This window comes from Pimephales promelas, chromosome 21, assembly GCF_988280905.1.
Source record: "Pimephales promelas chromosome 21, fPimPro1.hap1.1, whole genome shotgun sequence".
NCBI lineage: Eukaryota > Metazoa > Chordata > Actinopteri > Cypriniformes > Leuciscidae > Pimephales > Pimephales promelas.
Window position 1 is genome coordinate 3,848,435 of NC_142789.1, and position 11,899 is coordinate 3,860,333.

General features: G+C 37.3%; 1 protein-coding gene across 3 annotated transcripts; it reads right to left on the reverse strand.

Moving 5' to 3' along the window:
• Positions 1–134: 134 nt before the first annotated feature.
• LOC120473413 (E3 ubiquitin-protein ligase DTX3L) lies at positions 135–9,398 on the reverse strand. Of its 3 annotated transcripts, none has more exons than XM_089125376.1 (7): positions 9,242–9,398; positions 8,688–8,761; positions 7,143–7,371; positions 5,328–5,467; positions 3,168–4,661; positions 2,540–2,757; positions 135–2,154 (listed from the first exon to the last, which is right to left on the reverse strand). In XM_089125376.1, the coding sequence occupies exons 2-7, from the start codon at positions 8,718–8,720 to the stop codon at positions 2,085–2,087; spliced, it is 2,184 nt and encodes a 727-aa protein (XP_088981502.1). In that variant the 5' UTR covers positions 8,721–8,761; positions 9,242–9,398; the 3' UTR covers positions 135–2,084. The 3 variants fall into 3 exon arrangements, with proteins under 3 accessions (XP_088981502.1, XP_088981503.1, XP_088981504.1); XM_089125377.1 differs by having other exon boundaries at positions 9,253–9,350; XM_089125378.1 differs by lacking the exons at positions 7,143–7,371; positions 8,688–8,761; positions 9,242–9,398 and adding an exon at positions 6,006–6,112.
• Positions 9,399–11,899: the final 2,501 nt, after the last annotated feature.

Here is an 11,899-nt window from a genome sequence, read left to right on the forward strand (position 1 = left end):
ATTTTAATGTCTCAAAACTAAAATTAGTTGACAAAACACTTTTGTTACCTTTCCTTTATTTAAGTAACTTCCAAAAATGAGAAAGGAGAAAGAATAGCAGGAAATAATACATTATATATAAAAAAACATGTATAACTTCTTTATTTGCACTGCATTAATCACATTTTTCAGCCTTTTAGGTTACCTGAATATCATCTATTCTTGTTGAGGCATAGTGGTGATTTCTGTTCTAAACTCAAGTCAAGGATAAATACACAGTTCACAAAAAATCTGTAAACCAACAATCAGAAGTCATAGATCATTACAAATAAATCACTGACTAAGTGTTAAGCCCATATCTAAGGTGATTTGAGATTTTTTATTTTTGTTGTTGTTCTTGAACATTTTTTCTCCTCATGGGCTCTTTTCTTTCATCTGACTCCATTTGATTCCTCTTTAAGCAGTACTTGATTGAAGTGCTGATTGAAAACATGCAGGTGATCAGTCCAGGGAGCGTGAGCAGAGACGCAGCCGGAGGCCTGGAAGTCCGTTGTGTGACACCTGAACAAGACGGTTCCAAAGGGACGACGGAGCCCGGCAGAGTCCGAAGTATGACGAACCACTGTGGAGCCAAAGGAGACGGGAAAGGGTCAACAGGCCAAGGTGGTCTGTACTCTAAGGCCCTAGGAGGACCGGAAAGCCTGAGGTGGAGCCGGAGATCTGGATGGAACCAGCAGAAGGGGATGAGCCAAGGAGCTAGACGTAACTAAGGATATCTTTTGCTGACATTTAGGTCGGGATGAAGAAACTTGGGACAGCCTATGTGGCTGGGATTAAGGAGCTTGAAGGCTGGACAGAAACACAGGGAGAGGAAGGAATTTGGACAGGACTGGGACATCAATCCAGCCGGATTGGGCGGCAGATGATGAAGAGGTTCTAGGGTGGAAACTATGGTGGGAACTGGCTCAGCATTCAAATCTATTAACTGCTCCTCAAAGTCGACATGGCTACAGGCTCCAGCTCCGGACATGCTGGAAGACTGTCTCTAAAGCCCGGAACACACCAAGCCGACGGTCGGCCATCTGGCAGATTTTGTGCGTCGGCAAACTAAGTTTCCTCGGTATGATATGGGGCTGTGCCCGAATGGCACCCTATTCCTCATCCACCTCACTGACGGTGTAGGGAGAGCCATAAAGCCACAGCACATAATCCACATAATGAGCCAGATTCAGCAACAATAATCCCATCCAGTTTAGACTTTTGGAATTTGGAGAAATATTTGATGCCCAGCCAACCTTCAAAGACCAAATTGCTACAACGGCACAATCATGCAGGCCACTGTACAACATCAGGAAGATCCAGCCCTTACTAACTGAACACGCAACACAACTTCTTGTCCAGGTCCTTGTCATTTCTAGTCTGGACTATTGCATTGCCCTTCTGACTGGACTTCCAACATGTGCAATCAAAATGATTCAGTCTCTACTTGTCTTCGGCGAACCCAAAAGAGCGCCTGTCACACCACTGTTTATCTCTCTGCACTGGCTTCCCGTTGCAGCTCACATCAAGTTTAAGACATTAGTTCTTTACATCAATCCCCCAACTTCAGATTCTTTTAGCAAAGTAAGGTTCTCCTGCAGTATTGCTGTGTATTTTGCTCTATTCTTTTTCAAAATCTTATTTAGATGGTAAATGGTAAAATGGTAAATGGACTGCATTTATATAACGCCTTCATAGACCTAATGGCCACCAAAGCGCTTTACATTTGCCTCACATTCACCTATTCATACACTCATTCATACACCGACGGCGGTGTCAGCCATGCAAGGCGCCATCCAGCTCGTCGGGAGCAGCTGGGGTTGGGTGTCTTGCTCATGGACACCTCGACACTTGGTCAGGTGGAACCGAGGATTGAACCACCAACCTTTCGGTTCGTAGACAACCCACATGAACCACTGAGCCACTGCCGCCCCACCACCGTGGCTTGAATTTGAAAGAGCAGCTTAAGAAAAAAAGTATTGTAATTTGGTCTTATACTATATTTCAGCTATAAACATAAAGCTTCAGAGCAGAGAAATTGCATTTTTGCAGACTATATAAAATCCTCATTTAATGCCTTTGGCCTTTAACTCCTTTTTCACTCTCTTTAGGTAGTCAGGATCTGGATAGCCATTCCTGTGTATAGAAAAAAAAATATTTGACACGAAACCCAAAATAATATGAAATATTCAACGCATTCTCATCCTTTAACGTCATATAGAACGCTATACGGCGCTATACTACGCACATGGCACCCGTTATCGTTAATATAACACGCGCTGTGAGGGCTAAGTTTAGGTGTGGGGTAGGGTGTGTGTGTCATATTCACCCTAAAGGATTTATGACGTCTTGGGTTCGCGTGTTATATTAACGATAAAGGGTGCCATGTGCGTAGTATAGCGCCGTTTTTGCATATAGCGTTCTATGTGACGTTAAAGGATGAGAACGGGCTGAAATATTTCATTAGTGGTTTTGCTGGACATGATGGACAATTGAAAGCACACTTTAAATGAACTCATACCTTTCAAGCACAGCGTATGTTTCAGTCTTATGATGAATATCATTACAGATGACCACATGATCTGCACCCGTAGTTGTAGATCTCTCGACGGTAAAGATCAGTTTCTGACTAAAAGCCCTCTGCAGCAGTTTGAGCACTTCTCTTCCTTTATGATTGTCTGGCAAGTACGCATGAAGATTTGCCCCATAAAAAGGTTTTCCTGGGTTTGGATGCTTCTTCTAAAAATTATTTAAAAAGATGTATTACTGTACAATGACATAAAACAAATCAATGTAAAAATAGAATATGATCTACAAGGAGATCACAGATTTCTTTTTATTGTGTTTGTTTTTACAGCAGGGGCATCTGGAGGGCCGCTGTCCTGCAGAGTGTAACTCAAATCTGCTCTAACACACTTGCCTGGGACTTTCTAGTAATCCTGAAGACCTTGATTAGCTGGTCCAGGTGTTTAATTCTAGGGTTGGAGTTAAACTCTACAGGACAGCGGTCCTTCAGGAACAGAACTTGCGCTTGTGTTATTAAGCCCATGTGCCCAGGAGATGTTTATTAGGAGCGCACAGCCTGTAGACCTTTAGCCCAGTGCTTTGATTTACATTTTTGATCACAGTTCAGTTTTACACGTTCTTACCGTTTGAATCCCACTGGGTATGTCATAGTTGATTTCAATAGTGCCACAACATGGATTTCCAGGAAGACTCGTTCTGCTGTTTGTTACACGCATTGTTCCATCTGGTTGGTTTCCCTCCAATATCCCAAAGACTTCCTTACACACAGGACAGATGGATCCCATACTCTCCACTGACAAGCGAATACAATCCTGACAGAATTCATGCCCACATTTCAGTTTTTTCTTGTCTGTGAAGCTGTCCATGCAAATAGAGCACGTCTCCTCTTCAGCAGGAGCATCTTTACAGTCATTTCTAGAATTTTTTTTTAGCTTATCAATGACACCCTTATCAGCTTCACTCCACCCTTTAAAATTCACTCCCTCTTCCCGTACTGATCCTCCCACGGCTCCTGGTCCGTAATCAGGCGTCTGATTCCATTGGATTCCTCTTGCATGAGGAACGTTCCCTGAGTAACCAATCGATTTCTTCTTCTTGTCATCAAACACACTCTTCTGAAGCATCTTCTCGATTTCAGCAATGGCAGGACCGAGATGTTCTGGCAGTCCAACGAGCCTCCAGCCACTCGATGCATCTTCTGCAACAACACAATGAAGCTCCTGCTGTAGTTTCTCTACTGCTGATGCCACAAGAGTTGCGTCTCTAGGGTTTTGGGGTTCGCAGGTGACAGCGGCGGATGCAAGTTTCTGGTAGAGTTGTGTTAAAGCTCTGATGGCATGACCTTCAAGATTAATATGTTGAACTCCTTTGGATCGAGCTTGAACTTTAATGGTTGAATTTTTCTGCTGTTTTTCTTTATTAAATGATACTCTGTACTTTATTTCAAGCTGTGATAATTGCTCCTTATAGGAAAGTTTCATCAGATCCCAATGAACCTTGTCCATCTCTAGATGAGTTGGTAGATCCTTTGTGTCCATGTTTCTCCTGCTTTGTGGAGAAAAGTCTTTATTCATTTGGCTTGACTTTTCGTTGAATTGGCTTTCCACTCTTGTTCCTTTAAACTCTCTTTTAATCACGTCTGTAAGTTTCTTCGGTCCAAAGAACAGGCAGTCACTGGCAGACATGGTGAACATCATCTTTGCCTCCTCTGACTGGATGTGACGAAGGGCCTGCTTTACAAGATCTGAATCCATGTGATTATGATTAATGGCAGCATGACTAAAACTACCAACACATCCCTGAACAAGTTTGTAAAAGTCATCAGTGGCTTTAGACACAGAATCAGGGCTTGGGCTCTTGGTGGGTTTGATTGAGACTGACACTTCTGCACGAATAGAGACTCCATACTGTTTCTCAATTTGCTCCATCTCCTTTCTGTAAGCGTGATGCATGTACCAGAACTGATAGAGGGGCACAGCCTGAAGAGCTGGTGTATCAGGGGTCGTTATTGCAGTTTTACTGGACTTAGCTTTATTTGAAGCTCTATTAGATGTAGACACGTCCTCAACATCATTTGTGTATTCTGATCCTGCAGTCACAGGCATAGAACCGATCACCTAAAAACATATGATGAGATTTGACTGAAGTAAAATGGAAATATTTTAATTATTATAACACCAAACTATTGCTACAAATTATAGTGTAATTTAATTATAATCATATTAGTATTATTCCTACTACTACTCTACTACACTGTAAAAAAATATTGATGGTTTAACTTAAAATTTTAAGGCATCCAGGTTACTTACTTTTTTAAGTTCATTGAACTGAAAAAAGTAAGTTAATACAATGAAGGAGAATGATTTAATCATCAGAAACTCAAAATTATATGTTATCTGAACTAAATAAATTATTTAAGTTGATTTGACAAAAGAAAAAATGTTTTGATTACTACACTGTAAAAAAATATTGTTGGTTTAACTTAAAAAAGTAAGTAACCTGGGTTGCCTTAAAATTTTTAAGTTGATTGAACTGGAAAAAGTGAGTTAACACAATGAAGGAGATTAATTTAATCATCAGAAACTCAAAATAATAAGTTATCTCAACTAAATAAATTATTATAAAGTTGATTTGACAAAAGAAAATATGTTGTGATAACAAATCTTGATAATATATTTACAGTGTAACGACTAAGAGTCAGAACAGAAATAGTTTAGTTGCTAGTATACTATTTAGAAATAGCAACAAAAAAAACATGATTATACCCAAAGTAAATATGATACCTTTGTTGAAGGTGCTCCATTGTCCTTTACAAAATGTGCTTCATCCAGACCAATCCATGCAGTGACTTCCTTAAATGTACCATCCTTATAATCTTTAAACCTCAAAGATATATGTTTGAGCCTTTTTAACACTTCTAGAGCTGCACAAAAAAAGAGTACATTTAATTAAACATTAAGAAATATCACCAATAATTTGTCAAAGTAATTTTAATGAATAAAATATTGTTATGCAGTTTAAACCCATGTGGAATTTATTTAAAATGTAAAAGTCCACTAAATTAAATCAGTCAGTTGATGATCAGTAATAAGTGATTTCACTGGATTCTAACACTCTAACAGATCTGTGTGTGAAAGAGGGAACAGTATTGATATGCTTTCAATGATGACTAGTACAACAATCACTTAAAAATAATCAAAATAAGTAGTGGCAGATTGAGCCATAGGAGATGTGTGTTTAATTGAGCATCTTATGAATGTGGTTGATTAAGATCATTGACAGATGATCTCCATTGGGAAAATGTCTGGGGTTTTACAGTCTTCTGGCATTGCCATCTTATTACAGTAAGCCCATCTCTGACACTTAAGATGTCGTTCAGGATCAAGAATCTGAACACAAATGTGTAAAGCAGCTTCAGTCAATCCCTCATTAGTGGCCAAACACAGAAGGTGTGTAGGAACCTTTTTTATCCATTAGTGTTCCTCTTCTTATTATTATTCCTTCTTCTTTGGCTTCTTCCACTATTGAGTCTATGGCAGCCCACTGAACAGCTTGCGGGAAAGTTGTGAATTTTAACACACAAATAAAGGACAAAGTGAACATCAACCACTGCAATTTTGGAGTCTCTAATAAGTTTCACCTGTTTTAATGAAACTTGCTTGAGTCATACTAAGAGAAATTATTCCAATTATGCCATTAGTGTCATCAGGTTTCCTGAAAACTACATATTCAAACTCCTCCTAGACTCTTTTTTCACCCAAATCAGCTCTGATTATTTTCAGACCATGCCGGCAAGATGTTTTTAGCTTTTTGATAGACCAAACCATTCTTGAATAACGCATCAACAAATATGAGGGCATGATGCTAAGCTGATTCTGCAACAATTTGCCATATTGACACCAAACTTTGTGTGTCATTGTCTCCTCACTCTAACCACACAACATCCATTTGCAACACTACCCCCATTGGTAAATGGTAAATGCACTTATATAGCACTTTCACAGACCCAATGGCCACCAAAGCGCTTTACATTTTACCTCACATTCACCCATTCACTCAACTCACTCATACACAATGGCGGTGTCAGCCATGCACGACACCATCCAGCTCGTCAGGAGCAACTGGGGTTAGGTGTCTTGCTCATAGAAACCTTGACACTCAGTCAATCGGGGATTGAACCACCAAACTTCTAGTTTGTATAGCCACTGCCACTGCCAGAAAGCTCAATAGAAAGTAATTTAAATGAGCTCAATTTTCTTTGCTTGTAATTCATGCTAGCCTTGGCCTATTAATCAAATGCCATCTCACTTTTTAAACACATCATCAGCTGTTCAATCATTTGATATTGATTAAAGCAATTTAAATCTTACTGGATCAGACTAAAAATTGTTGTCAATTGTAACTTTAAACAGTAACACTTGACTTTAGTACTTACTCATTACTTCTAAAAATGTAATAAGTGTAATGTTACCACCAACACTGGTATGTGCCCTTGTGTATACGGCAAAATATACTGTATGTATTTTAGTTAATTCAGAAACTAGCATTCACAAAATTTAAGCTGAAATGTTATACAAGTGAATTATCATATATATCACCTGTTGATGGTGTTATCTGCACCTCGGCACAGGACTGATGCTCCATGAGTTTAAGGCTGACGACATCAGGTTTTCCTTCTGTTTTGAGGAAGCAGCTCTGAAGGGCTTTCTGTAATTTTGCCTTCCATCTCTCTGGAAATGGTTTCCTCCAGTCCACTTTCATTATAAATTTAGCAACATCCAATGGTGCTGAAGGCTGTGGCCTTTCATCACCAGCTGTATAAATGTCCTGTCGATGCGAAAATATAGTTATGAATGCAGATTCAGATTTTCTATGTGAGAAAACAACTTAGTGCCAACCTGAGTAATGTTTATGTAAAGTTATTTTAGTTAGAAGTGTATAAGTGCTATTAGGACTGAATGTTTTCATATTTTATATTGTTTGTATTATATGAGCTTTGTTATTTGTAATTTGTATTCGTGATTTTGACAGATGTCTGCAAAAAGAAAGATCAGAGACGACAGCCCATCACCAGCTCGAAAAAACTGAAAGATTGACCTGCTGAGTTATAAGAACTCCAAACTGGTGTGAAGGGTGTAATTAGCTATGAATAATATTTTTTGAAAATAGTATTTATCTGTAAAATGGTTGTTTGAAAAGGTTTATGATAAGCATTTGATATTATTTGATACATTATGCTTTGGCATTTAATCATACATAAATATAGAGACTCTGGTTGGATAATGCCCCACAGAAAATCAAAGACTCAAGTTTTACTCTTTAGGCTCAATCCAAAATTACCCCTTGACCCTAACCCTTGTTTTCGAGTGTAGCCCTTGGCTCTTAAAACAGAGTTAGAAGGGCCAAGGGATTGAACTATTCCCCTACGAAATGGAACAACCATCCATGAAAATAATGGAGGAGAGCTAGTATGATATACATATATATATAACTTCAAGGCATTTTTGACTAATTTCTTGCAAAAAAAAAAAAATAGAACAAATGTCTATAGATGACATACTGTGGTTGTTAAAAACAAAATATCTAGTATTTGTGGTGTAGGTGGTTATATTTTGCAACTTGTTATATAAGATCAACTATTACATTCATGGTTGTTTTTAAATGTGTCATGAATATCAAATTTAATTTATTCCTAAAAATCACTTCGTTTTACCGTATGACATTTTCAAGGACTGTATACAAAGAAACACATTAAAATGTCATATATTGTTATTTTTTATAAAGGGCACTAATAAAAACAAAAAATATACACATAGATGTACACAAAAAATGCTATATTTAATTTGTCCTTTCATTTTTATTTTTTTACTGTTTTGAAATTCTATAAAACGTCACTGACCCGTGTGTGTGTGTGTGTGGTTCAAGTTTTCCCTGTTATGGGTATATTGTATGGTCCCCATGAGGAAAACAGCTTATAAATCATATTAAATGTTGTTTTTTATTTAAAAAATGCAGAACGTTTTGAGTGAAGGATAGCTTTGGGTTAGAGTTAGTTAGTGTAAGGGGAGAGAATATACAGTTTGTACAGTATACATGAAAACCTGTGGGTGTGTAATTAATAAATAAATATTATAATGACTCACGTCAATGTCCATTGGTTCAACTGCCTGTTCCATTGATATCACAGTGCGAGAGAATCTCCAATGAATACTTTAGCCTTGAGTAAATAATAGAAAAGAGTTTTTATTTAGAAATAAAACGAATAAATACAATTAAAAACGCTTCAAAGAACTTGCAGATATTGGTAAAAAAAAAAAATCTAAGGAAGTGCAGGACATATTTAAACTTAGTAAGCGCCAAACAGAAAGTTATAGCCACTCGATAATTAACACTATAGCTTGCATTTTTGTCAATATCGATAGCGAAGTAGGCTACATTTAATTTCATTTTTGTTTCAGAGCTGTGGAAAAAACACGTTCAAACATTTTGTTTAAATTTGATCCTTCGCCTTAATCATTATCTGGACTGCAGACACACATAATGGCCGTCGATGATCAAAGTGGAGATCAATATATTATTAACAACTCGAGAATATTAGTTCTAGATTATACGTAGGCTAAGGTCATTGTCGGCAAAGTAGTGCCACAATAATTAAACAATAAGAAGAACAAAATGGTGTTTAAATCTGGTAGCCTACCGTCTAATTACCGAAAAGCGTCAGCTGTGTGAAACTGGGCTGTAGATCTTCAACCTGTATCAACTGGTGTTTGAGCGAAAACGAAAGCAAATGTTTGTGAGAACCATCCAGTAATGTATTAAGGGAGGAGGGAGTGAATCTTAGATGTGTGCATATTATACATTTTGTAAACACCACGGAATATAACATCGATGACGATGTGTCTTTTTTTTTTTTTTGATGACGATGTGTCTAGGGTATCAAATATGACAAAATAGTATCTGGCTATCAGGCTATAGACAATTAGGCATTTTGAGCTTCAGACACATCTTTCACATTAACTTACATGCTATCTGTACGCTCTCAAATATGATATTGATACTGTATATTGAAAAAGTAGTTAAATTGAATGATTAGCCTACATTTTAGATACAATAGCTACTCTTCAACATTTTCAGTTTTCTGTGAAATTCCCTTGGGACCAAAACAAAATTATTTTGATATTTTTTTTTTCTTCTCACAGCTAATACATAGAATAAATAATCAAATTAAGCCACAGTATTTAAAGGGATAGTTCACCCAACAATTATGTCACCATTAACACTCTCATGTCCTTCATATTTTAATGAAACCTAAGAGGTTTCTGTCCGACCATTGGCAATAACCAAAACATATAGATCCCAACAGGTCATAAATGCATTGTAAAACTCTGCAAGATGCTTTTGTTTCTCATGGGAATGTAAAAGTTTTGCGAGAGAACCCAAAAGCATTGAAATATAGGCCTAGCCTATAGTATAATTTTCTCCCATCTAATATTTCTTCTTTGAAAAACACTTTTTGTAACACTTTTTGCTTCTGTAACTACAACTCACTGAATTTTATAGCTAGAGTTCTCAAATTTGTATACAAAGTACCCTCATTTTTTCACTACAAATGGCACCAATTCAATCCCCTACAAGTATATCACAGACCTCGTGAGTTGATGTTAAATACATACAATACTATAGTACAACCTAGTAACGAAGACTGTATCACATGTTGCCTAAGAAACTACATTTTAATATAATATAAGTCAAACTATTTTATCTGCAATAGTTTAGATACTAGACAAAATAGTCTTGGTCAAAAATATTTACTTTCTCACCTCAAAATCAGTTTTTCTCTATAAATTCAGAATGTGTTGGTTTCCAGACTTGACAACTACAGTGTCAGGGAGGAAGTAAAGTGGGTAAATACTGAAATGATCACATGACTCCTATCTTGTCCCAAAGTGGTAGAAATGGTGGTGTTACAACTCTCCCCATGTTATACCATCCTGGAGAACAAAACATGAGATAACAATCTGAAAAAAAGTTTAATCTGGTTCTGATCCAGATTAAACTTTTTGAACAACTGGGCCTAGAAGTAAGCCTAATTTATTTATTTTTTTCCTGTATAGGGCCTGTAAAGAGCTTGTTATTAAAATCCAATTAGTACAGCTATACTAATATCATTTCTTTTGAAAAGGCATATTTTAATCTAAATTATTGTGCCTTATTCCTGGTGTGGTCCATCTCTTCGATACAAATAAGCAAATGTAGTGATTTATTTGGCACTGTTTCATTATTTAAAGACTCTCAAAAGTCTCTCTGGTGAAAATCCAGCTTTTAATGTTGTTTATGTCTATGTGGTGTTTTTAAATGCTCTTAAACCATGTGTAAATTCATAAGTTGACAGCATTGCTAAGTATTTCCTCCTTAGAACTGAAGTGAACCAAAGACAGTCTCAAAAAGGGTTGAAATCGCTGTTGTTTCAGGGAAAAATGTTTAAATGTGTAATTTTGGTGAAGGTGAGTTTTGAGTCATGATTGACTACATCGGGACTTTACAGTGAGAGACAGAGCCTGTCACCTCAAACATGTTAAAACAGATTTATTAACAGTTTTAATGTATTTTTAAAATAACTCATCATAGTTATTATGTGAAAGAGTCCATAAACCTTCACAAACAGATTGGATTCATATCAGCTGCTTACATCCAGCGCCACCTACTGGTCAAAGCAGAGTGAACAGAGCATGGTAGTGGAGAATGATGAATGGTTGTGCTCATCACACTCCTACAGAGGAATTGAACACAGGACTGATCTTCAGATAGTTACTTATAATAACAGACATGACAATGACAGAACAGTTGAATGCAGATTTCACAGCAGAGCCGGAGATGAACCTGTTAGTTCAGCACAGCAGTCACTGTCATCTCCTCCAGTCTGTGTACATGATTCACTGTCTATTTCAGTACAGCAGGAACTTGAAGCACGAACTAATGCACATCATAAACCTGAGAAAGGCTCCTCAGTCTTTCACGGTGGCATATTGTCAAAATCAGTTTTTTTTTATTTTTAACATGCCCAATATGGAATCAAAACTAGGCCTAATATTTTTTTATAGAATATCGGCATGTTTATTATAAATGATTTATCGGTGCACATCATCATTATTGCTTAAAATTCATGTTCCTCATAATCTTGAAACAAAATTAAGTTCCTCTGATGACGAGGGCGGAGCAACCTGTCACTCACATGAGATCAGCCAATAACAAACCATGTCTATGAATCGATTCCTCAGACAAAATCAAGCCCCGCCCACATTTGTTTGTGTTCCAGAAGCGTTTCACTTGATATACTCTACTCTACACAAGGGGA

Bases quoted from the DNA above. Each gene is read 5' to 3' on its own strand.
- LOC120473413 (XM_089125376.1), bottom strand. From the start codon at position 8,720: ATGGAACAGGCAGTTGAACCAATGGACATTGAC. The intron at 5,468-7,142 runs GTGATATATATG...TTTTTTGTGCAG, and splicing joins GCAGATAACACCATCAACAG to CTCTAGAAGTGTTAAAAAGG. The intron at 2,758-3,167 runs GTAAGAACGTGT...AATAATTTTTAG, and splicing joins TACCCAGTGGGATTCAAACG to AAGAAGCATCCAAACCCAGG.